At 37.8% G+C, this 21171-nt stretch overlaps 1 protein-coding gene across 3 annotated transcripts in view; it reads right to left on the reverse strand.

The window, feature by feature from the left end:
• Positions 1–134: 134 nt before the first annotated feature.
• Positions 135–21171, reverse strand: part of ZRANB3 (zinc finger RANBP2-type containing 3) — a 40194-nt gene continuing 19157 nt past the window's right edge. Inside the window, exons 4-22 of one of the 3 annotated variants that reach the window (XM_053982251.1) lie at positions 20513–20691; positions 17876–18107; positions 16062–16147; positions 13954–14125; positions 13381–13509; positions 12429–12548; positions 11566–11685; positions 10866–11045; positions 9902–10054; positions 8808–9276; positions 7669–7872; positions 7115–7197; positions 5580–5681; positions 4581–4723; positions 3076–3210; positions 1832–2219; positions 1277–1408; positions 829–945; positions 135–609 (exon numbers count right to left, since the gene is read on the reverse strand). In XM_053982251.1, the coding sequence (XP_053838226.1) occupies positions 847–945; positions 1277–1408; positions 1832–2219; positions 3076–3210; positions 4581–4723; positions 5580–5681; positions 7115–7197; positions 7669–7872; positions 8808–9276; positions 9902–10054; positions 10866–11045; positions 11566–11685; positions 12429–12548; positions 13381–13509; positions 13954–14125; positions 16062–16147; positions 17876–18107; positions 20513–20691 (3126 nt within the window). In that variant the 3' untranslated portion in view covers positions 135–609; positions 829–846. Of the gene's footprint in view, positions 946–1276; positions 1409–1831; positions 2220–3075; positions 3211–4580; positions 4724–5579; positions 5682–7114; positions 7198–7668; positions 7873–8807; positions 9277–9901; positions 10055–10865; positions 11046–11565; positions 11686–12428; positions 12549–13380; positions 13510–13953; positions 14126–16061; positions 16148–17875; positions 18108–20512; positions 20692–21171 lie in introns of all 3 variants that reach the window. The other 2 variants (XM_053982253.1, XM_053982252.1) reach the window with 2 other exon arrangements.

The raw sequence follows: 21171 nt of genomic DNA on the forward strand, positions 1-21171 counted from the left end.
ACTGCTTATTTTAAGTAGTTGTAGTTGAAATTGCAGGCCTGCACTGTAAGATGATGTGTTGTGCACAGCTCTGCTTTATGAGCTTACAGCTCAGCATTCGAGGGGGAGGAGAGACAGAGCAATAAAAAAAAAAATACAGGAGAAAGAGCTGTATTTATTTAAAGTAACTAAAGCAAGCCAGGTAAGCAGTCCAAAATTACCAGTATCTCTGCCATCTCATTAAGGAGAATTTGACTGTAGCATTTCCCAGAAACCACCTTTGATAATTGCTAATATTTAATGTTTCCTATCCTGAGTAACATTTCAATACAAGCTGGTTTAAATAAAACCAGAATTCAACTGACATCAATTCTAAATGCCAAAATCCTGTAAGTCAGGTCCATGCCAGGAGTCAGCCTGTGCGTGAGCAGCACTAGAGGAAACAAATCACTTGTGCTAGTTGTTGTCACAATCACTGTATTTTATTCTCTGGTTTCGGTATGTGAGCAACAAAAAGAAATTAAAACTAAGACATCTTCTAGGTCCATGAAGTTCCCAATACAATTGAACTCTGTAATACCACCAGCAGGTTCAACAGAACTTCCTTAAGTTCTTGCAGCCCTAACTACCCTGCAAGAGGAAACCATAATGCTTCAAAATGGCATTAAAGTTACACACAGAAATTCAGCTTTAAACCAGGGCCATTAAAAAACATGATGATCAAGTACTTTGGATGTTACAGATAATTTCTTTGGTTTAATTCCTTATTTTCTTCTTTCTACCAACAGCATGGTAACATCAATTTCTGTTAAATCAGTGCAAGAGGAAAACTCTAACTATATGATGTACCTGAATGTATTGTGCTTTTTACTTCTTCACCAAAAATTTGGTGATATCACAGGCATACTTTGTAGCTAAAGACCTCCTCTTCAGCTGGCTTCTTTCCTTGGCCTGTTTTGCAGTTCTCTGCAAAAGAGAGAGACAGGTTGGTTCAGTGAGTATTGATACTTGGAAACATGTCCAGCAGAAAGCATTAGCCCACAGTTAAACTCCAGTCTGTTTTTGCAGTAGACAGCATGATGAAATGCAAATGTTTATTAAGGCAACATTTCCCAAAGCCAGAGGAAGCTGTCATATTGTAATAGTTTAATGCTGCCTTTCCACCTTGGCTGGATGGGAGGGAGAGGCTGTGAGCACTGGGGTTCTGAGCAGGAGGGAGCAGGGCTCGGGAGGAGCCTAAGTGCAGTTTCCCCCTGCTGTTCCCTGTGAGAGGACCAGGATTCCTGGCTGCACTGACCTCCCTGTGGCAGGCTGTGCACAGGGTCTGAAGGTTCTCCAGGGAGCACTGTCCTCCTCCGCTGTACACGGGCTGGATGTGGTCCACCTGCCAGAACTGCCCCTCCGTCGGGCTCCTGATCATCTCATTCAGCTGCAGCACACAAAGGACAGGGCAGGGGTGAGACACTCCTCAACTACATCGACATCCTACTGTAGGAACAAAGAAATTCTGGAAGTAGCTAGCTGTAGTTTTCATCAAGATAAAGAAAGCCAGCCTTGGCATTTTTTTAGTTACTCCCACTGGAGAAGCAACAGCTCTAAGTAGTTGGCATGTTTTCAGCCAGCCCTGGTACATGCACCTCCCTACAGAATCAGAGCTCTGATGCCTGTGCCTTTTAGAGGTGTTAGAAGACAATAGGATTTAGTTAATTTGATTGCTTTTAAGGACTTGATTTTCTTGTTTCTGTTGTTGGTGCTAGGTTACCTTTCTATCTTAAATCTTTAAGAACATTTTTGGCTGTCTCTGAACTGTGTACCAGACCAGCTGTTACTGCTGAAACCCCAGAACCATCACCTGCCCAAGGGGAAGGTGAGACATCCAAGAGCTCTCCAAAAGCTGCTTCCTGTGGCTCCTGGGTGCATCCCTGAGGCTGAGATAAAGCTCCTGGGCATTGTGCTGGCAGCACTGGCACACGCCGTGCTCGATCTGGAACACCTTGGAGCGGAGGTAGCTCTGGCTGGAGCGGATGGAGAAGTCCTCCTGGCAGGCGTGGCAGCAGAAGCGCGTGTCCCAGGCGGGGCAGCCGGGCGGGGGCTGAGCTGTTGGCTGCTGGCAGCTCAGACACAGCGGGGTCCCCTGGTTGTCCAGGGCCTGCAGATACCCTTTGGACAGGGAGGAGCCTCCAGCATCAGTCTGCCCCGGAGGAAGGGCTGAGGGATCATTTCCAGTTTCTGAAAGCAATCTGATGGCAGAGAACAAAGTACAGCTCTGGATAAATGATGTATTCAGCAGCCCAGTTCATGGGGGGTTTATGCACTGTGTATTTCAATTAAATACCTTTTATATTCTGAAAAATCATTTTAGCTGAAATAATACCATGCTCAGATTGCTACATGCACAGTGCAAATCCTTTACTTGGTTTACGCTTCCATTTAAACAAAATTTGGCAATATAATACGGCAGATTTTTCTTCTGCACATCTTATTACACTCAATTATTAGCTGAAATAATGCTGTATTTATAAAGATAGGTGATTTCTATCAAGCATGTAAACATACAAAAGTAAAGTGTTCCAGCCCCCTCTTTAATAGAAGTAATAAAGTCAAAGGAAAGATCCTGGTTTCTCTTTACAATCTCCATAGCTGCCTATGAATTTCCTACTCAAAACAAAGTAGGATACACAGTGCTTGTTTAAGAAAAATTTTTAAAAGGACAATTCCTGTTTGGAATTTTCACTTCTTTGTTCCCACTTTTTTTTAATTCTGAGGCAAAATAGGAGCAAATTTGGTGTCCTCAATTTGATGTTTATCTCACAGGAGGGCTGAGCTAACATTCTTTTCTCTAACTGAATCACATAACTATTCTCTTGTTTTATGTTAGTCACACTCAGTTAATTAGCAGCTCTGTCAGCAGACAACATATGAAATAGTTTCTTCTAAATCGTTAGAAGAATAAAACAGAGCTCATTAGCACTACAGCAAGTTTCTTATCTAATTACTGTACTTCAGAAAAGCAGACACTCATAGCAAATAATCGTACTACCATTAAAAAAGATGTGGCAAAAGAACTTAATCATCCTATTGCATTAATAAACCTACTTTGTGGATGCTTTAGGAGAAGAAGCACCTTTGTCCAGAGAAGCCCCCATTTCTTTGGAGATGAGGCGAACACTGCCCCCGCTGCTGCTGGCCTTGGAGAGCGAGGCTGCTGCCACATCCTCCCTGGTCACATACCTGAGAGAGTGACAAATCCTGTCAGCAAAGGGAGCAATCTCCCTCAAAGAACAGCACTCTGGGCTGCAGCAGGATTGGTACAGCACATTCTCTTCAAACATTCCTCATTTTCTGAATGAGAAATAAAGAAAGCTTGGGAAAATGTGCTTGATATACTTCCATATTAAATACCTTTTTCTAAAAGTGAATTCTAACAGTGAACAGGTAACTTGGATTGTGTATAACAATTAATAAATTACTGCAATTTGATACTGCCTGCCAATGAAAACTGAAAGGCATTTTGTTCAGTTAGGTGATGTCTCAGTGACACTGGATAATCCAGGAAGCTTTACAAGCTCTGGAGGACTCCTTGCTCTGTTAGTTATGTTTGATTTCCCTGCTTTATTTTCATGTGAAACCCTGTAAAACACAATGCTCTTAGTTAAAAACTTAAAATTGCTTCACAGAAACAACTATTCAGACAATATCTTCTGAGGACACCTCTGTACTGAACATCTGCCAAACCCTACACCCCACCCTACAAGGCTGCTGAGGGTCCTGGTAGGTTTTCTATCACCATTCACAAATTTTTCCTATACTTCATGGAAGGACACAATCAGGCAAGAGGTTAACAAACACTTACTACCCTCTGCTTCTAATACTACTGGAATTACAAACTATTTATTTACTTCATTCTTACCTATAGCCAAAATAGAGTCACCCTGAGAAATTTAGCAGTAGGGATTGAGGGAAATAAAAAGGTTTTAGATGGTTTGCATGACATGTTCTGTGCAGAGCAATGACAACACTGAGACTACAAATGTCTGTCAAGGAAGACCACATCAGAAAAAGAAATGGAATCAAAGGTGGAATTTAGGTTTTAACAAGGATCAAACTCCAGCCCTTTTCAGAGACACTCAGCAAAGAGAGCCACAGTTTTGAGAAATGTCATCCACAGAGAACTGCTTGAAGAAAAAACAAGAACTGGAAAGGGTTAGAGTTGGCTGTGAATTATGAATAAAACATTATCTCACTGATGGCAACTAATGATTTATTTCTGCTTCCAGGTGGGGAGAACAAGATGCTTTGACCTTACTTTTGTGTTGTGGTCCTGAGGTCAGGGTTTTTCCTTTAAAAACACCTGGCAAGTTCCAGATGTTGAAACATGCAGTGCAGCAGAGCCAGAGCAGCTGCTGAATGGGGCACAGAGCTGGGCAGGGAAGGAGACACTTCCAGCAGATTCATCAGCATGCCTGGCTGCCTCTGTCACTGTGACAAGCAATCACTGAAAGTCCAGTTCAGACTCAGCATCATTCCACTGAAGGCCACATTAAATAAATCAAACTTTCTGCAGTAATTGATAGGAGGAATTAAAACCAAAGCCCACATACCTCTTTGTGCTGCTGCCCACTGACTGCTTTTTAGACAGCTCCTCTGCAGCATGAATGGGACTACAGAATATCTGACCACTTTTTCTGACAATCTTCTGTTTCATTGCTGTTAAATGAGTCCATTCTCTCACAAACCTCAGGATCTGGCAGAGAACATGACAGTCAGCAGCAGGGCAGGCTTTGCACAGAGCTAATTACAGCAAAACAGTGCCATGGATTAGTGCATTCTACAGTGGCTGGAAACAGCTCCTAGAACCAGAGATGGTGCTTTCAAGTAGCTCTTCACAGCCCCCATCTGTGGAACCCCCTCAGTAGCTGCTTCACACAACAGCTGGTTCAATCAGTCAGGTATCCCCATTACAAATTTAAATTCCAGCCTTGCTGGAGAGCTTACAGAAAGAATCAGTTTTATTCCTACATGATGGTTTTCTGTTTGGAAAATCACATTTTAAGTTAAGCAGATAACATTTCCCATCCAGTTTAAATCTGGATTTCCTTACTTGAGTACTTGTGTTTGCAGTGTTCTTTTCAAACCCCATTATGAATGGGATCTTTATTCCTAAATTAACTGAATGTCTCTGTGGAGCTGTGCCTGACAGTGCTTTGAAAACTGTTAGTAGACCAAGGGGAGAGTGAGAATGAAGGTCTGCTCAGGCCTGCAGCTCTGATACAACCTAGAACATTCTTATTTAGAGTGTGGTTCCATTTAATTCAGAACCTTTTAGAAGTTATTTTGTTGACTTATGAAAGTTAGTAACTAATCCTGTAAATGAGAAATGAAATTATGTCTGGTTAATTCCTTCTACTGCAATTTGAACAGGAGGCACAATAATTTGCCAGAGTAACAGACTCCATAATTAATATTCACATCAACATCTGTAAGACTGATGAAACTGTGCCTATATCCCAAGGCACTATTCTGCATTTATTTTTGTACAAGTAAGTCATCTTCTTCTGCATTAAATAGTATATTGCTGTGCCAGTAGAACTTGTTCTTACCAATGCACGATTTTTTTTGTTCTGGAAAGTCTCTGGTAAATCTTCCCAGTTATCCAGCTGTATGTCCAGTGGAATGAAATTATGATTCAGTGGTTCACCATCCTAGACAAGGAAACAGTTTTGTTTACAGATGCAGTAAAGCACAATGTAGAAAAAGTAATCTGTTTCAAGTGAATTCTCCTCCCTTCCTACTAAATTTAGTTCCTCAAGGTCAAATTTTTCCAGAATTAATAAGGCACAGAGATAACAGAAAAAATGCAAGGAAGATTATTCATATTAATCTACCTAAAAGTAACAAGGCTGAACATTTTAACTTTTAATAGATCTGATTTTTTTTCTTTGCAAATAGTTCAGACACACAAACTGCCTTATATAAAACTGAAATGACAATCCTCTTGACTGAATTCTAAGGGAAATGAATGACTGCAGATAAGAGAATGTCACTTCATTAAAAATTTAAAAAAGAATTCTTGAACATTGTTTATCATACTTCTTTTTCATGTCTGAAAAAGTTCTCCACTTAATTTTTAAATGAGTAAGTTGTCCCAGTGGGTACATCTGGCCAAGGAACTTACTGATGATTCATAAGCATTTGAGAGAAGGAGTCAAAGCAGAATTCCCTGGGGTCTCACCACTTGACAGATTTTGTCCAGTATCTAGCACAATGAATCTCGAATCCCAGCAAAACCCAAACCAGAGAATTGCCCAAAACCCACCCAAAATGCATTTTTGTCTGAGTAAGACATGTGAAGCTCGGCAGCAGCATACACTGTAAGTACATATAACAAATTTTCAGATACAAGAGGACTTTGGGACTCTTTGACTTTTCCCAGCTGCATAAGCCTCAGAAATGTCTTATCCCAAAGACTTGCCCTCAGTTATCTGTGCTGCTTTAGTGGCAGCACCTGAATACACTGATTCACTCAGTGAATTTGAAGAAATCTTCCCACTGAACTTTAATATCACTTGAAAGAAAAAATTGGCATGTCCTGACCTCCCCTTGAATAATGACCTGGAAAATTCCTGGCTGCTGGTTTCTGTACCCACTCACCACTGCAGATTAATGGTAATGGGCTTTATTCAGGAAGTTACTGACTTAAACACAGCACCAATGCTGAGCTTTCTGAAAATGTGGTGGCAATATTTTATTTACCTAGTGTGTCAGGATTTACTGTCATTTTTATTTGAATTTTGAATGTTATTCAAGTTATTTTGTGATAAGACACTAATAATAAAAAAGGAATTTTAAACAACTGTCACTGGAATTTCTATTCCAGATGATTTAACATATTAGCCCAATTCTGTAAGCCAAGAGAAGTGTTGGAAGTTATGTATCTAAGGAATTATTACTTAATTTCATTAAGAAAAAGAACTAGAATGATAAACTACCTAATTTTTGTACTTTTCAGTTAATATGAAAATATTAATGCTTTTACATCAAACATAACAAAGAAGAGCATGCAGAAACATTTCATAGGGCAGCATTCTCCTTTGCAATTTTAAAATAACAATGACCGTGCATATTTCAGGTTTACCTTTGTATAGAGGTGGATTCTATCAGTATTCCTGCTTGCACAAAACATAAGCCCATCATATATTTGGAATGTGTCTGAATTATCTACAACAGAAAAAATATTGGCATTAAAGATTTTTATTCATTCATTCTACCCTGACATTAAAAATAATATTTAATATGTATCTAATTCCAGAACAACATAAGGTGCAGAGCTCAAGCAGCAAACTCTGAAAGTATTTGTGTATTTTGTTTTTCTGTTTCTCCTGGATGACCCATCATCTGTTTGCCTGTGTCTGTCCTGAGTTCCAGTAAAACCATCCACATTCCCAGCTGCTGGTTTGTCCTGAAGTCAGTCAGCTCTGGTTTGCTCCAGGAGCTGTGTGGAAAGGCTGGGCTTATCCAGCATCCAAATTCAACAGATAGCCCAGGCCAAAATGAGAAAGGCCCATGCTGGTGTTTGTACTTATGTGTTTTGGAGGTGTAGGTTTTTATTTAAAAGCCATTTTTTATGCCAGAGGCATTTAATTCAGTTTCACAATGGGATAGAATTGTTCTTTCAGAATCCCACTTTACCTTCTCCACGTTCTTTTTCGCTTTCTTCCTTTTCAGTGCCAACAGTTTGCTGTTCTCTGATTTCAAGAGATTTCTGGGCCTCCAATTCCCCCAAATTTCCTCTTCTGCCTTCAGCACTGCCTTCTGCTCTCTCTCCATCTCTCCTGAGCTCCTCTGACACACCTTCTTCCGTCTGGCTCCTGGGAGCTTCACCATTTCTCTCACCTAAAGAGAAAGAAAGAAGCAAAGCCATGATTTGTGTTACCTGACAGGTACCTAATAACACACCTGAGACAGGAACACATCACTGAAATACAAAGAAATGGCACTGCATTCTCTAGTATTATTATGGTGCAACCACTTAGCAAGTGAGAGCTAACTTTAATGGTAGGAGAACAAACACATGGAACAAAGCTTTTAACTTATGTAATCCCCTGCAGCCAGATTAATGTCAAAATATATATGTAATAAACAATGCAGCTAGCAATTCTATATTATATACAGTTATTGTATACCATAAACACACAAAGTAGTTTTCCAAGGCATTGATTTATAGCTGTGAAACTCAGAAGTTGTCCTTATTTGAACAAGCCCAGAGATTTAAATAAATAAAAAAGGAAGCAAAAAGAACCTTACCCATGGCTTTGCAACTGAAATGACAAATAGTGGCATATATTTATAAAAATGTTTCATTAATTTTCCAGATAGCTTAAATAAATTTAGTAAAAGAAATCTACCGTGAGCTGGTGGAGAAAGAAAAGCTGTATTTTCCAGATAATGTCTCTCATGACAAATACACAATGCTCAAGTTAATAAAACTCCAACACCCCACTGCTTTGAAAGGTAAAGAAAAATTTTGCTGTTTGATTGTATTCAGAATAACCATAAACCTCAATGAAGATGAGAGGGACATTTGCTGCAAACAAAACAAAGGATATATTCTTCCTTATGGAATTTATATCCTGTTAACATTTTATGGGTATTTTTCACTTGTTTCAAGTTAGACTCATTTAAAAGATCCTTGGGGAAAGAAAGGCTAAGGAGTATCATATTTTCCTGGACTTCTGTGTAATCATAGGTTCAAAAAAATTGTATTTTCTGAGCCTGATCACAACTGAAATGAAAAATGCATCTTTCCCTCTGCAGCATCCCTTACTCACCATCCCTGCTCTGGGGCCAATGGCACATCTCACAGTAAGGCAGCAGAGCATTGTTAGTGTAAGTGCAAGCACTGCAGTGCCAAACTTTATCTAAAGCTGTACTTTCACTTGAAGTATTTAAGCCACAAGGACGAAGTTGACTGTTTTTTTCTGAAAACAAAGAAGGCTTTTTTCCAGTCAAAGATGCTTTCTTTTTATTACTGGAGCTGACTGGGGTCAATCCACTTATGCTCTTTGCTCTTTTGGCTTCATGTTCACAAGTGTCTTCATCACAAATTGCCTCCACCTCACTTATCCTTGTGGAATCCAAGTTTTCATCACTCTTCTCTGCATCCTCTTCTATTGTGACTGCAGAAGATTCTGAATCATTATGTAACAATTCATCACCAGAAAATCTTTTGCGTTTCTTCTCCGTGGAGGATTTGGGGGAAAAGAAGGAACGTATGTCATGCTGTCTGTCCTTTTCAAACTAGGGAAGAGGAAAGGGATAGGAATCACAGAATCATTTAGGTTGGAAAAGACCTCTAAACCCCACTTATGACTGCATCAGAAACTGTTAAACAAAAGAGATCTTTAACAAAAGATAACTTCAAGAACAAACGGTGAGCAGAAAAATCAATTCAACATTCCTCTCCTGATTTCAGAAAAGCATTTTCAATATTCTCCTGGAAATTCTGAAATGGCATTACCAGAAAACAGATACACAGAACTGATAAGCTGTGTGCCTTTTTTGAAGATGTCAATTACAAGAAAAGGCTCTCAAACACTGTTTTAAATATTAGTCCAATTAATTCAGCACAGTTAGCAAAGATGTCATTTGAACAGAAATTACTTGGTCTTATCTGACTCTGAGGGTGGCTCAGTCACCTAAACATAACATAAGGACCCATCAGAAGATGTAGATGACATTTATTCTCCACAGAGCACTTTTCCCAACTTCACCTAAGTTTTAAAATTGAATTTACATTACTTTTTCCTACTTTTTTGGTGTTTCTCCATTAGTAATATCTGAAGTAAACAGAAAGCTGAAGCAAATGGCTGCTACAATTTTTTTAAATGAAAGGAAACAGAAAAAGCAAAGTTTCAAGTCTTACATGTGTAAATAAAAGTTCATTTTGGGGATCTTCTAGACTTTCATTTGGGGTCCAGGTTTCAGCAAAACTCAAAAAATCCCATTTGTCCTTATCACCTTCTTCAGCCTGCATTTTCTCTTTTTTGCCATTCAAGGTGCTGCCTGTGACTTTGGCCTGCAGGAACACAGTAATGGTAAGTGCTCTATTTAGCACACTGCAAACAGTGAAGCTGTACACAAAATGTCAGTATTTATTGAAGATAAAATAGAATATATATACACTGTGTACATCCTCTAACAGCCTTAACATGTTTTGCTTGGCATGTGGAGACAAATACAGAATTATTTTGTTACAGAACTTGTAAAGTAAATTGTTGAATTACTGAGCCCCATCTCTGCCATGTTTAAGGAGACTCATAATGCACCAGGCAGGATGAGCTTTAAGGACCTTTCCAGCCTAAACCATTCTATGATTCTCCAACTGCTAACAACAATTGAGTGATACTGTTGGAAAATGGCAACAGAATGAAAGATCCGTGTAATCTTGGATCTACTGAAAAAGAATTATCTGAGAATGCCTCTGCCTCTCAGAAAGGAAACTTAGTTTAGGCACAACATTCATTCAATTAAAAAAAAACAACCCACAACAAATTGTAGCTGTTATGAGTGAACAGAATGCCTGAATCCCTTAAAATTGTAGACTGAGAAACAACAGCAATAAAGAGCTAGAAGATAAAACAACCATCTCGTGTGGATATGAACCATCCTGTTCCCCTTGGCAAAGACTCATTATCTTTGCACCTTGAATGAAGAGCAAAAATCTAGAAAAGACAAAATCAGAACAAGCACAGACATTTTGCTGATTAGCAATTGTGGGTGTATCAGTTTGTCTCAGAGAGTGTTCCAGATAAACAGGACTGTTGTGGCACTGGAGTGCAAGCCCAGGCACAGCGAGCTCTGACGCCTCGGCCCCACCGCACACCCACCTTGCGGTTGAGCATTGCCCACATGAGGGTGTCCATGGTTCCTTTGGCAATCAGGAAGTGAATGTTCACCGAGCTGCACTGCCCAATGCGGTGTGCTCTGTCTTCTGCTTGTTTAATGTGGCCTGGATCCCAATATAATTCAGCAAACACAACGTGAGTGGCAGCAGTGAATGTTAAACCCTAAGCAGAATAAGTAGATGCATTCTTTAAAAAAAAGATACCACACACAAAAACTGATTATCTGATTATCTTTAGCTTTAACAAGCTACAGGTTGTACAGGACATTTTAATATGGAAATAAGAGGGTGGTCAAGGTGGTCCTCAACAGCAGATGGATTTATTTTCCTGATTCTTCCCCGGGCCTCAGATTCAAAAAATACTTCAATATTGTGCAAGGACTGCACACTGCTTTTCATTATGGAATAACATCTATTTCCTCTTAATCTAGTGCTTTTAGAGAGATGGAGTTTTTCTAATTATTCGAGAATGAGATACTGCTGCTTATCATCGTTTAGCTCAAATAAATTCAACAGAGGCTTAGAACAGTTAACATGATTAGTGCGAAGAAATGAACACAGGGTCTACAAAGGACAAATTGCACGAAGATAAATTGCCTTCAGTAAGCCACTTCAGTCATCAATGATTTCAGTAGCTATATTCTTCAAGTGTATTAGTTCTCATATTTTCTGTTGTGCCCTACCTGACCAGCTGCCTGAATACTCAAAATAGCAACGCGGGTTTCGGGGTCCTTCTGGAACTGATTGACGAGGTGAATCCTCTCTGCAGAGGGAACACTCCCATCTATTCGGATGTAGCGAGCCTGTAACATCACAACAGAGACTAAATGACATCATCAGTGCCTGTTTTCAGACCCAATCCCTCCCTGTCCCCCAACAAAAATAGGAAAAGGACTGTTCTATTCCTGTCACGGGATCAGGATACACCAGCACTCTTTTGCCCTTTGATTCAAAATTAAGTCTCTCTCTCTAGAGAAGTGTAGCTTTGTATTCTCTGTTTGCAAAAGCAGAAGATAGAATGAACGTGGGATCTTAAAATTGAGTATTTCACAGAAGAACCTGGAATTACCCTGACACCATTTTTTAAATTCCAAACAGTTAAAAAGAATAAAAATACAAAATAATGAAGTTAGACACCATTTCCAAGCAATAGTTAAGAGTCCATGATCAAAATAAGGTGAAAGCTGTTTGCAAACACTTTTACTGCTTTGAATTAAACATTCAGGTGAGATGATAGTGTGCAGTTAAAACACCTCAAAAATAGACAGAAGCATACTAGTAGAAAAATTTGGAAAACAATTGCCTGCAGCATTGATTTAATAATAATAATAAAGTCATACCAGATACAAGTGTGTTTACATCATCCTTAAACACAAAGCAGTTCTTCAGAACCACATGATCCCTTTTAATCCAGTGGCACTGATGTATATACACACAAAATCCTTCCATTGCTGTACTCGTGTGCAGTTCTGCTGAATTCAAACACAGCTCACAGCCACTGGTGTAAGTGAAGGTAAATTTGTGTGCACATTTGTTAAGGCTTTACCTTGCTCTCTATCACTGCCTCTGTGCAGGCTTGCAGCATGCTCAGGTGATGGGCAAAGACGAGGAACTTCAGTTTGTCATTGTCAAGCATCATTTTGATGTAGTCCTTGACTGCTCCTGCCTGCAGTGAGCGAGTGTTTCCATTAGTGAGACACACAACATGTTCAAAAAGACAGTTTTTATTTTCATGTCTTTCAATTCCTTGTAACATGAAAAGGTAAATTTCCATATCTTTTGTTATCTATGTAACACTTTATCAAACACTGACATTGGTAAGAATCAAATAATTCAGATTAATTTTGTTTAAAAAAAATATCACAACTTGATGTCCTTGAGAAACCTAACTTACTCCTTCAGAGAGAGAAAAAACACAAATTTATCCTCAAAAGATTATATAATTACATGGCACTTCTTCCAGATTAAGATGTAGATAAACCTCCTTTTAATTCAGACATCATTATCTCATTTTTAATCCATATTTGAGGAAAACAAACATATTTCAAACAGACAAGGTAATATTTAATCAGAACTTCTGTATCCACACACACAAAGCCATATATCAAAACTGAAAGAATAAATTTGATATGTTCACGATACCATAATCATAAAATATTGCTCTATTTAAGCATTCATATAATTCTTTTGTGTCAAATGTAATTTTCAGTATCTTTTGCAAAAGCTATTAAAGCAATGATGACAGTTAATAACAAAATTTATCAGTGATCAACAGTTAATGCAATACACATTGCAGTGGTCTTCAGATTTCTTTTTTCACTGTAATGGGGTTCTGCCTATTCCATAAACATACAGGGAAAAAGAGTGTTTCTCCATGTCATGATTATAAAACAAACCAAATAACCTCATCTTGTATTCTGGCCAATAAAACCAATTTTATGAGGTTAAAACACACACTGGATAATTTAGGGATATTAAGGAAAGACTTGCAGGCTTACCTTGGCAATGGCTGTTTCCTTATACATGCGTGTGATCAGATTCATGACTTGAGAAAAGTGGCTTTCAGTGGCATCTGAACTCAGACTTCTCATTAATTTCTCCCACTCTGCAAAAGTGGCATTCAGATTCTAATTGGCAGAAGAGACCAGTGGTTAGACACAGAGTACAAAGTAGAGGTATGTTTTAAGTGTGAAATGTTTAGGAACTTTGGAGAACTCTATCAAAATTGGCTAAAAGTAAATGTAGGATTCAAAATCTATGAGAAAAGAAGACAGAAAATAAGATTGTACTAGAATTAGAACAAATTTTATCATTGATAAAAAAAGAATTGCTGTATTAGTGTTCTTTGTGTTCTATTTTAAAAACAGTAGCAGAGATAATCTGCTTTATACTCACACAATCTTTGTAACTACACATAATACACAAGTATACATAAAAATACATATCCATACATAGATACTTCCATTAATGTATTACAAATATTGTAATTTCCCTAATGTATTACAAACACATATACATTGTATTTATTAATGTTTATACAAATGTATTTTTAGCAGAAGTGGAAAATCTACCTTTGCTGCAGCTTGTGGGAGGTCAAATGGAATACGCTGTCTGACTTTGGGAGGCAACTGAGTTAGGACGTCATTCTTCAGTCTTCTGATCATTATTTCACTTAAAAGTTGATGTAGTTCCTCTAAGTTTGAAGCTCCTCTACAATCCCATTGCCTTCTTTTACCAAAAAACCTGAAAATGATAAATTAATACAGAGTGTAAACATGAGATCTTCCAAATTCAATAGAAATCTTCAGTACATAATCAATTTTAAAGTACACTATTGGATATGAAAGTGTGCTTCAACTTCCCAACAGCCACCACTGCCTGCAGGAGTCACTGCCCATCACCTGCACACAATCCTCTGTCTATTCACAGCTTCTCATACTTCACTGTCCACAGGAAACAGAAGTTTCAGGTTTAATTTTGGAACTCCTGTTTCAATGGACGAATGAGAAAAATATACCACCATGAGAATAATCTTTATTATATTACAGACAGGAAAGCCATCATGAAAACTGCAAATATCGCCATCAATATTCCTTTTTTCCCTCCCTAAGAATTCCTTCTTAGTTACTGCCAGAGACAGGATTTAAAGCTTAAGCTATCATCTTTAAAAGTTAAATAGAGGAAGAAGATCTAACATTAAGAAGATAAAGGCTGAAAAGAGAACAAATTTATTAACTCCATCTTCCTTATTCTTTCCTTGCTTTGCTGTTTTTGAGGAAGGGTTGCAGCAGGAACAGCAGCTTTTCTCTGTCAGCATCACCAGGAGACAATAAAATAATGAACATAACAGACTTGGAGAAAAGCCCAGGTAGCATTTTCCAGGGCCAGAAGAATGTGTTAAAAGCATGTAATTTTTATTAAAAGACCAAACAAACAGCCACAAAACCCCCACAACCATTTAGAGATTTTTAAGCCTTATTGACTTTATCAACAGTGTTTAATTAGCTGAATTAGCTGAATACAATCATTTGGGAAAGGGGCTGAGGGAGTCACTTCTGCACTGGTGAAGTGGGAATGGCACAGATGGAAGACAGCAACATCTTTTGCTCATATCCCTTCCTTGGTCTATTTATAGCTGTCCTTATAAAGGCTTCCTTCCTCCACCCTCAGCATTGGTGATGAGACAGAAATGGCACGCTAAACCTCACAGAAATAGTTTGGAGTTCATCTTTAAAACAGGTGTCTATGGACACCTAAGGAAAAACCACCCAAATTTTCACAGGAAGTGCTGCATAAAATAATCCTATCAAGTTTATTACCACAGGATGTTTTGTTCCAGCCAAGTAATGAAGAAAAAGTTATTCATTGAAAGCTTGCCAAACCCTGAACTTGATTTTTATTACATTTATGGTATTCCAAAAATAAGATAATCATCTATGATTGAGTAGCTAACCATGCTGTACCCACGCACACTTGTGGTGTGAAAATTACAGATGCATTCAGTCAAAACACCCTGGAAAAAATAGCATTTCTCTGTCTGAAAATTAGACAGTCATCTACCATGTTATTTGAAGTTAAATACTGATAAAGTGCATATGATGGAGGGAGAAAAACAAGTTTTATGAAAATGAAACCATGTAATTATTATTGTAAAAATTAAATCTAAATGCTTGCCAATTTAGCTGACAAAAATCTGTTATTCTGAATACATGCAAAGTAGATATGAAATTTTTAGCTAAGACAGTCAGCCTGTGAAATATAGAGACAAGTACTGGACTTCTTTTCCCACCCAAATGTGGTGAGGTCGCAAAAAACCTGGATCCTATAATAAAGAGAGATATAAATTATTACATGACCATGAGCTTAAGACTGAGAGTCAAAAACTCCAGTTCTGAAGGTAAAACCTCCACAGCTCATACTAACAACAGTAAATGTATAAATAAATTTACTTAGCAGAATGCTTCAACTTTATTTCAAACTTTAACAGCATTTATTAATGAATTTAATCAGTGTCTTCCTTTTCTCAATGCTCTTTGATGGAGATGGTTGCTGACCCTGAGTTTCAAAGCAAGATGGTGTGATAGAGCAATAGAGGTACTAGCTACTGATTCTCTCTCTTGCCATGACAAGAAAAATCAGAGATGCTCCTAAGAATGTAAATAAGCAAGGGCAGTAATACCTGACACGAGCATCACAGTATTTTTTAGCATATTCATTCCAAGTTCCAAACCTTCTTGGAAACAGTGCCTCAATCTGCATGAAGAGCTGTATAAAAAATAAAACAGAAACAGTAAAAAATTTAAAATTGCCTGTGAATGGAAGACTAATAAAAAATAATCAATATATGGTTCTTGTGCTAAGCTTATATTTAATATGTGCACAAAATACACACAGCTTGGCCTGCATGCAAAAGAAATTCCACAGGATACAGAAGTCTTCAGAGAGGACAGTTGTGGGAAGCCCTCAAAGAACAGAGCACTCAGACGTGTAACAGCACTGACAGCTTGGAAAAGATTCACATTCAACAAGAAAACATGGATGAGATTAAGTTATTCCTAAAAATACAGTTTTTATCATTTGCCAGGTACATGGGCTTCTGCAAAGCTCCAGTGCAGGTATTGCATGAGTGGACTGCTTCCTAAAATACATGAAAAACCTACTCAATTCTTAAGTTTTACTTCAAAAAATGGACAATATCAATGAAGACCAAAAATTTCACAGCTTTTTTTACCTGCTGAGTAGCAGGAGGTAAATACCAGTTTAGATGACCTTAACCAGGAAGAATCCTGCTTTACAAGCTGTTATACAGTCAAAGCATCCTGGCTTCTGAGATAATTTTCTATACGTTTAAAGACTTTATACAAGAATTCTGCTTATGACACAAAACTGATTAAAGACATTTAATGCTCTTTATACTTTGCCTTTAAGCCACTGAAGAACATCAGTATCACAAAAAAAATATCTCAAAATATTTTCCATTTGGTCATGAATTTTGATCCCATTGCTGTGGTCAAGGACAGGTTGTATGGAATTTCCTTTAAAGACCTTTAACAATGATACTGGTCTCAGTATCCATGTACTATATAAAGGTAGAATACTTTCTAACTTTAATTCTGCATTCAGGGTTGGTTGCAATGTCTTTGCACAGGAAGTTTTAGTAATTATCCACACCCATAAACAGAAATATTCGTATTAAATTTTTAGGTAAGTACTCATGATATACCAAGTCCTTTTCCATATCACAGATATCTTCTTCAAGTTATGAACTCTTTGAACACATTCAATTCATAAAAGGTCTTGGCATAACTTCTATTTACACAGTGAGGAATTCTGAAGCATAAAATGTTATTGATATAACTCTTTTAATCTCCCTGAATACAAATCAGCTCTTATATTCCATTTTTCCCCTACGTTTGATAAATAAAGGCAGTTGTCTTGGGTTCAGTATAAAAGCTTTCTGCTCCTCCCTAATTTCATAAACTGAACTTCCATCAAAGGAAAATTTGTTATTCTGGATGTGCAACAAGCCCAGCCTGTATTTTGTTCCACTGAAGTGAACATTAGGAATATCCAAAAGACCAGTGAAACTAAGGGCTTTGTTTATCAGATGATGAAGTAGAAGATTTATTACAAGATCTTGTCTACCAAAGACTCCTCCTACCCAGGAGAAACAAGCAGTTCTCTGCTTAGGCTCTTAATTTTTTATTTCACCCCACTATCAGTCTGTTACATGCAAGATTAATTTCTTACAAAAAACACTGTCTCAGGTCACCTGTGCACAAGCTTGAAACAAGTTTGTAAATCAACTCAAACAAAATTGGTTTAGTTTGTTATAATTGTCCTTCCTGATGCAGCCAGTGATTTTGATGTCATAATGCATGTAATTGAATATATTCAATGAAATTACAAAACTGAACATTTATTACTGATACTATCCTTAAAAAAAAAAAAAAAAAAAAAAAAAACCCAAAACAAATAGAACATGTCAAATACCTCTTCAGGTCTTCCTAGAGCAGGAGTTCCAGTAAGGAGAACAGCTCTGAGAGCTTTCTGAACAATTGGCAGTAAAATCTTGCTACGGGTGGCATTTCTGGATTTCATATAGTGTGACTCATCAATCACAACCACCTTAAACTTCTGCCTGTACAAAGTGTCTACCAAAGTCTGTGCGTCAGATGTTAACAGCCCATACCCCAGAATTGTTACCTTGCTTGTTGATATTCCCCTGAAAGAGAAAATCCACAAGTTTTCTTAGTAAATTTTTATTGTAGGACAATTAATATAGCAGAGAGATTATAAAAAAACTAATTTCAGAAGGTATCTGTGTCTCCTTTCGGATTGATTGACACGTGGGCTGTCAGGCTAACAACAACAGCTTTTGGTGTTTAAAACATCTCACACTTCTCAACCACACACATTTCATAACCATTTTCAGAAGACACACATGGCATTTCAAAGGAATTTCATTTATCTGGATGCATTGCTTCACCCTGTGCTCCTTCCTGGGGACACCCCATTGGAAAAATCCACTTTGTGGACAAAAAGTTACACACAAGCCATGATTTTAATTAGCACCCAAACACCTGAAGTAATAATGTCTCTGTGCAAGCTTTCTACTGCTCTGGGTACAAAGAGTCCCCTCACCAGCAGCCCGAGAGGATTAAGCAGACTGTCCCTGAGTATTTGGGCACTGTGAAAGTACAGACTGGGCTGAACCTCAGCACCTGGAAAAACCATTCCTGTCAGAGCTGTTATCCAGCTTTTTTGCTCAAATAGAACAAGAAGAAAACAAACTGGAAGCAGGGAGTCAACATGGCACAAGATGAAAAAATAGTATTTAATTGAAAATGAACTTTTTATAACGAATTTCAAGGTCCAAGGCATGAACTGATCTTCAAATCACTAGAGAGCACTGTGGCCCTTCAGGAGCAGCACAGGAACTCAAAGCTGTCAGACACAATTCACAAGGATGGGGTCATAGCTGGTCTACCCATCTGTCAGACACCACTGCCCTGCTGGCATCATTCCTGTTTGTTCTTCAGTAGCAAGAGATCAAGAAGCCAAGCAAGCTGAAGTTTCCTTGAGGATTTAAGAGGAGAAAGTAATGAGGATTTAAGAGGAAGAAAGTAAATGCAGCTACACATTCATGCTCCTGGATATGGAAGGTGCAGTGGTTTGAGCACTGGCACTGTGGGCACTGCAGACTCTGGCTGTCACTGAACAGATAAATGTAGCAACCAGGAAAGCACGAATTCCCCTCACCCTTTCTGTAGGGTACATTAAAAAAAATTACAAATAAACTTATTTATTTTAGTGGAACCAATTTATTGAAGAAACTTCCATTTTCAAATTTGGCCAGCAATTACAAACCTAAACTGATGCCTAAGTTTATTTTAACCTGTTTTAATCAAGAAGCAAACACTCAAGCAGTAAACTTAATTCTTGAAGTTTTGAAGAAAAGCAAAGCATTAAACTGAGAGAAATCAAAGCTTAACATATGGAAGCAGAATTTAACAAAATGCTAAACCAAATTTGGCAGCTGTATTTTTGCATTTTCTTACAAATGCATGAAACACTTTTTAATGTTAAAATATTAATTAGTTCAACAGTAACAGCTAGGAAGCCTCCTGGAAGTTAAATGAGCAGAAACCCAAGTTTTCATCTTTCCTTGTTTTTGAATAAAAATAAGTAATAATAGTTAAGGTAAGTAGTTAAGCTACTCCTTTAAAAACATCTTAAAAGGAACAGAATTTCATCTGCCATTTAATTTTCCCATCATTTCCCCTTTACGCATCCAGCACTATAAGCACTGAATGCCTTTCAGAGAAATACCTTTTAAAAAAAAACTAATTTTAGTTTCTATATTCTTGTGATGAACTTAAATTTTGACTATCGGTAGGAATTACCCTTTGATGAAGCTTTCAAAATGCATTTTCAGTTGGATTTCTGTGGTTACCAGGAAGGTTCCAAGCAGCACATCTTGGCAGTCAAGTCACTCTCTGATATTCCCAGAAAACATGAAGATCAGTCTCCCTCACACCAAAGTTTTAAAACAACATCTAAACATTAGCATAAAATCAACCAAGTCATTTACAGTAAAGCAGACAAAAACCACCCTTGCAATTCAGGGTAATAGGAGAGTTATTCTAATAACACCCAAGACATAGCCCCTCTGATGAATTCATGCTATTAAATCTAAAGATAGAAAGTGTAGGTCACGATGACCTTTTCAGTTATTTAAGGATTACTTATTCGAACTTACAAATTTTCTCAGCGTGCTAAATGGAATTCTAAGAGTAATTACTTCCTTATTTTGTAATGTACACCACAAGTTCTCCAAAAATGTTTTACAGAAGCTAATGAGTTCATCAGAGTTGAGAAATAACTGTGTATGTTCAATTTGAGACACATTGAAGTAATCTAATTTTTAGCAGACAAGCATTTGCTACTTTTCAAAAAGCAGATCCCTCAATTTCAACGAAAATGAGTAACTACTATAAAACAAGAACAGAAAACTGGGAGGAGCGGCTGATAGCCCAGAGGGTGTTTCTGATAGCCCAGAAGGTAGCCCTGCTTGAGCAAGAGGTGCTGAGCAAACCTTTCTAGAGAAGAACAACAAACTGTACTCACCCAATATCAGTTTTGTTCTGAATGATGCTAATGTCATCTGGAGAGAGTTCTGGAATCCACTTCTCCATCTCATCCACCCAAGGGTATCTCAGAGAGGAAGGCACTACAATTAAGAGAGGCCATTCATTTTTATAGTAATATGAAATGGCAATTGCTTGAATTGTTTTTCCTAGCCCCATCTGGGAAAAGAAAAGAAAAGAACAGTATTAAAACCAGAAGTCTCTGCTCAGAAAGCATATTCCATTCAGAAGAGCCCAAAAGATTTTGCAAAGACAGAACCAAATAAAGGAAACAGAGTCAAAGAGCTGCTTATATAGCATGTATTTAATTATCACTTTGTTACCACAGATCATCTCTTATGAAACAAGATTTTCCTAGTTCAATGTATTAATGCATGTATTACATCTGGTTAGCTTGTCAAAGTCAGAAGAAGCATTTCTATTCATCTCAGAAGATTTTGAGTTCAGGTTCTTAATAGGAGAGACTAAAAAAAAATCAAACTCTTTAATTTGTTAAGCTACCAAAAACATTTTAAAAGATTATGCAAAGGAAAGAAAAATATAGGATGCCTTCTTACAATAACAACAGCTTTGTCCTCAATTGCATAGGCAAGTGAAGAACAAAGATCTGTGGGAAGAGCTCTGGGTTTGACCCAGTGG

The sequence above is a fragment of the Vidua macroura genome, chromosome 7 (genome assembly GCF_024509145.1).
Source record: "Vidua macroura isolate BioBank_ID:100142 chromosome 7, ASM2450914v1, whole genome shotgun sequence".
In the NCBI taxonomy this organism is placed as follows: domain Eukaryota; kingdom Metazoa; phylum Chordata; class Aves; order Passeriformes; family Viduidae; genus Vidua; species Vidua macroura.